The 5,590-nt window shown below is 24.2% G+C and overlaps 1 protein-coding gene across 1 annotated transcript; it reads left to right on the top strand.

The window, feature by feature from the left end:
* Positions 1-1,882: 1,882 nt before the first annotated feature.
* Phum_PHUM025070 (uncharacterized protein) lies at positions 1,883-2,575 on the top strand (the record flags this gene model as incomplete). The annotated part of the gene is made up of 2 exons (XM_002422905.1): positions 1,883-2,059; positions 2,558-2,575. The coding sequence occupies 2 exons, from the start codon at positions 1,883-1,885 to the stop codon at positions 2,573-2,575; spliced, it is 195 nt and encodes a 64-aa protein (XP_002422950.1).
* Positions 2,576-5,590: the final 3,015 nt, after the last annotated feature.

The raw sequence follows: 5,590 nt of genomic DNA, 5'->3' as shown, positions 1-5,590 counted from the left end.
AGTGAATAATAATAATCGACGTACATCCATCATGGCGTATAAAACAATAACAATAATAATAACGTCAAGGGCGAAGGTAGTTAGTTAGTTAGTTGGCAATTTTATTTATTACCTAGACTGTTTTACGTTAAGGTACGCAGCAAATTCACGCGCACACGCATAATTTCATTCACGATTTAAATATTTTATTTTAAAAACGAGAGAGTGTGTCAAATATGTAGTTCGCCATTAAAAAGAAACAGATTTATTTTCCGATATATAAACAAAAAAAAAAAAATTGAAATGGTTGTTGTTGTTGTTGTTTTTCTTCGGTTGTTATTAAGTTATTTTTATTATTTTTTTTTAAATTAACCATCTACGACCGGTAAATATTACAAACAAGAGAATCATGACGAGATAAATCATATAATAATAATAATATTAATAACAATGAAAGATTCCAACGCAATTATCGTTATATCATTAACTGATAAAAACGTGGTAGTAGTAGTAGTGGTGGTGGTGGTGGTCGTGGTAGTAGTTAAGTTAGGAATTTGTTTATTTTTTTTTTTTTAATAATTGTGTTGTTGAAAAATATTCACACGTAAAGTTTTTTTTTTTTTTTTTACGGTTGCGAAAGAAAAAACATTATCATAACCGTCGTTTATTATTACCATTATTATTATTATCATTATTATTTTTAATTTTCAAAAATCCGTTATAATAATAATAATAATAATAATTTTTATTGCGAAAATAAAATTCGTTTCAATAAAAATTTATTCGTTAATCGTCATATTATTAAAAAAAAAATAATGATGATGATGATGATTATGATTATGAACGCGTGGTAAAGGAAATTCAAACGATTGTATAATTTCATTCGATTCGTTATTTAACTTCCGTTTATAATTTTTTTTTTTTTTTAATTTTTATTAATGGTTCATGACTCCATTATTATTATTATTATTATTTTGGTAAATTTTTTTCTTATATCGTGCGTGATGCTTGGTATTCGTGAAATTTTTTAAAATACCGATAAAATCAATTGATTTTTTATTATGTAAAATTTAATCATTAAAATTTTTATGCGTTTACTATTGTCTCGGGATAAGGAATTATTATTATTATTATTATTATTATTCAATCAGTGTCATAATGATGACGATTCATCTCGTTTTTATCAGATTTTTTCCAACATTTATTCCACAACATTATTTCTACCCCATCCTTAAATGACTGAATATCAGCCATGCTTATTATTATTATTATTACTATTAAAGAAAACAATATGCAAATTAAAAATTTATCTTTGTAACTGAAATCGGGTTTGGTGTGAGAAAAAAAAAAAAAAATTTAACCGAAACCGTTAAGTTAAATATGAAAAAGAAAAAAAACAATACTCAGCACATTTTTTTTTTTTTTATTTTTTTTTTTTAAATTTTGCACGAGTGGTTTTCGACATTCATATTGTTATCACTTTAACGATAACAATAACGTCGTTTCTCTTTAAAGATTTACAACATTTTTTTTTTTTTTTTTAATAACTCGTCTCACATATAATTATTACTCATTAAAAATAAATGAACCTTGACTTGTCGTGTCAAAAAAAAAAAAAAAAAAAAATTTTGACACTTTTATTTAAATTAATAATTTTTTATAAAATTTTCAATACGAAATTTTCTCACAATTTAAAATTACTTAGCACTTACGAAACGAAAAAATTATTATTATTTTTTTTCTTTTTTATAGAAATCAAAAAAATTTTCAATTGCGGATTATTATGAATGAGTGAAAGGGACGTGATCTGGGAAAAAAAAAAATTCTTATCTCATTATTCTAGAAAGAAACGGTTGATCGATCAATCGTAATAATAAAAATCGAAATTTGATTTACATTAAAAATGATGAACAGACTCGAAAAATATTACGAACCGCATCCTCAACAAATCCTTCGTAGGACTCATAATGCGATGCTTATGCTACCACCCCCGCCATTAACTCAAGAGGATCACGGAAGTGTTAATTCTTCGAGATCTCGAACATGGAATGGTTATAATTTACCCGGAAGCAAACCGAGGGTAAGTTTTAACATTTTTTACTCTTGTGTATTATATAAAAATAAAATAATCAATGGATAAATGACATCGCCATAATGATAATTATCAACGAGACGATCACAAAAGAAAAAAATTTTTTTTTTACACGCAAGCATTCGTTTGCGACTAATATTTTTTTTTTTTTTTTTTACGCACGTTATTATTAAATTAACACGCATGAAAATTTTTAATTTATCAATTTTAATTTTTCTTATTAGATAACGGTAGAATATTTTTTTTTTATCTACCTTTGACCACCACCATTTTTTTTTTTTTCATCATCGTCGAATTTATTTATACTTATGTGAGAGGTCAATGAATTTTAAGTAATTAGTAAATTAAACCGTTTCCTACTCTTTTTTTTAAATTTTATTTTAATTTTCTGTCGATTTAAAATAAATTTAAGAAATTTTAAGTTTGTGTTACTGAGTAACGAAAAAATTTTTTTGCTCTGACATTCCTTTCATTTTGCTTACGCAGATAAAAATTAACTCTTGAAAAAAACAAGATGGCGTCGGTTTCGGAATCCAAAAAGGATAAGCGTTTGTTAGTTTTAACAAACGTACGTGACGATTTGATAACTTTTAACGTTCCAAAAACCGACTTTTTAATTTTTTTTTCGAAAATAAATATTTCTTACCTCGCTTTTTGTTTTGTTGTAGACGGCGACAAACACACAAATATTTATTTCAAAACGGAAAGAAAATTAATTAATATGTTTGCACAAAACAACGGTAATTTGAATTGTTTTAAACAAAAAATTATTAACCCTATTTTTCGTATAAAATAAAATTTAAAAAAAAGAAAATTTCAAATGCCGGTAAATACGCCCCTAGAAAATTGTGGTCAGTTATATATATCGAAAGTAATTTTTGCTAAGAAAAAAAGTGAAATGAGCTATGAAACACGTACTGTGAATGTATTATATTGCATGATTGAATTTGGTTAATGCTGATAATAAAAAAAAATTCGGTAAAGTTATTCGAACGAAAAAAATAGAATAATAATGATAGTAAGAAAGGTATTTAACGGGTTTGGTTTCGAAAGAGGAAAAAAAAAAAAGTAAAAACCGAAAAAGTACTATACTAAAAGTATGCCCCTTTTGCTTTTTTTTAAAACTTCGAATACCGCCAAATATTTAGTGTTTTTTTCATTAATTACGTAAAAAGTAAAACATTTTCTTTCCGTTTTTCAACCTTTCAAAAACAAGTTAATCACGAAATTACATAAATTTCACAAAAAAAAAAAGAAAAAAAACGGTTAAAAGAAAAAAGAACGACCGACGCCAACAATTAAAACGCAACAATTAAAAAAAAAAAAATCGGATGATTCTGATTGGTGGAAACGAGAGGGAAAAACGTCGACAAATTTCAAAAAATGAATAGAACACTTGCTGACGTAATCATTGGGTACAGTAGTCGAACGAAAGGCATTACAAGTATTAGTTTTGATTATAATAGAACGAATAATTTTTTAAGTTAAAAGTTTTAACAATTAATACATAAATTTAGGGAAAAATAAGTAAGTAAATAAATAAATCATTTGCATTATTATTATTATTTTATTTTTTTGTTTTGATTTGTTGCTGTTTGTTCGATCGAACAATTAAATATTAACTTTCTCTTTTAAAATGGTATCTTTTTTTTTTTTTTTTTTTTTGTTTCTCTCGTTAAAATTCCAATAATAATAACTTTTACATTTCTCACGAAATCCTTACGCATTATTATTATTATTAATATATATTGAATGAAATACGAGTAAGAAAAAAAAAAAAAACTCGATCGTTATATTTTTTTTTTTAAAGAAACGAACAAGTTTTAAGTAAAACAAACGACGCGATGATGATAATAATAATAACAATATAAGGACTTGTAATACACTTTCTTTCAATCTTTTTTTAATTTGTCGATAAAATCGCTGGAAAAACAAGAAAATTCACGAATTTTTAAATTGACCTATGACACGTGCAATCTTTCTTCGAAAAAAAAAACAAAAAAATTACACATTTGTGCGTTAATATGCGTATGAGATGATGATAATGATGATGATCTCGTTATTAACTACTTTTAACTGTTATGTACTTATCAATGTCTACTTAAATTTGCCCAACCGAATTTTTTTTAAAAGTAATTATTACGGTATAATTACTGTTCGTATGAGAAGGATAATTTATTTCAAATTATTTTCGTGGTATTTACTACAAAAAAAAAAAAAATCGATATTTTTTATTACCCGTAATAATTTTTTTTTTACGCGTGTGCATGTCGTACATTTACGAAATAATTTCGGTCGAATTTTTTAATTTTTTTCGTTTTAAAATTTAAAAAAAATTAAAGAATACGTTATTTCAAAAACGTTTAAGATATCACGTTTGTTGTTGTTGTTGTTGTTGTTCCTTTTTTTTTTTTAATAAAAACAATTTTGACGTAATTAACGGTTTCGACATTTTTTTAAAAAAAAAAAAATTTATTATTATTATAACAGGTAAACGACTTAATATTATCGATAATATTTATTTATTAAATTTTTTACGATTTTTTTAATTTTATGTTTTTTTAACTTATGTATATATATTCACTTATTGAATTTTAATTCTATTAAAAAAAAATTTTATTAAAAGAAAATTGATTAACATTAAAAACAACAACAACAACAACAACGACAACGACAACAAAAAATTTTTTCAATATGGAAATATGTCTTCTCTGAATGTGATCTGACAATTTTTTTCTTTTTTTTTTTTTAACGTTTCGAAATAGCAGAAGATTTCTAAATTGCTCAATTTCGAACGCGATTTATTTATTTAAAAAATTAATAATAATAATAATGCCACTTGTTAAACCGACTAAATAAATTATCGATTTTTCTAGAAGAGAAAGAATGAAAGAAAGAAAGAAAATGTTGTTGTTGTAGAAAAGAAGTATTATTATTATTATTATTATTATTATTAATACCACCATAGGAATACGATAGTATTTTATACGGTTTTTTTTGTCTTAAAGGTCAACTTTTTTTTTTTTTTGGTAAATTTGGTTTCTCTTCATTTTTTTTTTTTTTTTTTTTTTTAGAAAGTATCGAAAAAGACGTTTTATTCGGGAAAATCGATTCGAAAAGAAATTTTCATCGTTAATTACGTTATAGTGGTGGTGAAAACTATTTTTTTTTCTTTTCGGGTGTGGTAATATGGTAATATTTATCGTGTAATTAGTAATTAATTGTTTTAAAATGAACAAGCCTCCCATTATTAAACGTTTTACACCTAAAAAAATGGCAAATAACTTTCCATTTTTTTAAAAATTATATATGTATTCGTAATCGAATATATATTACGTTTGACAAAAGCTCATTTATGTATTTATTAATAATCTTTTTTGTATAATAGATATTTAAATAAATAAAAAAAAACGAAAGTTCAGCCTGATAATAATTAACATAGGAAAAGGTTTGATGATGTCGAAAACACACAAAACTTTTTTTTTTTTTGTTTTCATTTAATTATTTAAAAGTCTTTCC

Source organism: Pediculus humanus, genomic scaffold (assembly GCF_000006295.1).
Source record: "Pediculus humanus corporis 1103172107382 genomic scaffold, whole genome shotgun sequence".
NCBI lineage: Eukaryota > Metazoa > Arthropoda > Insecta > Psocodea > Pediculidae > Pediculus > Pediculus humanus.
This window is presented reverse-complemented; position numbering and strand designations above follow the sequence as displayed.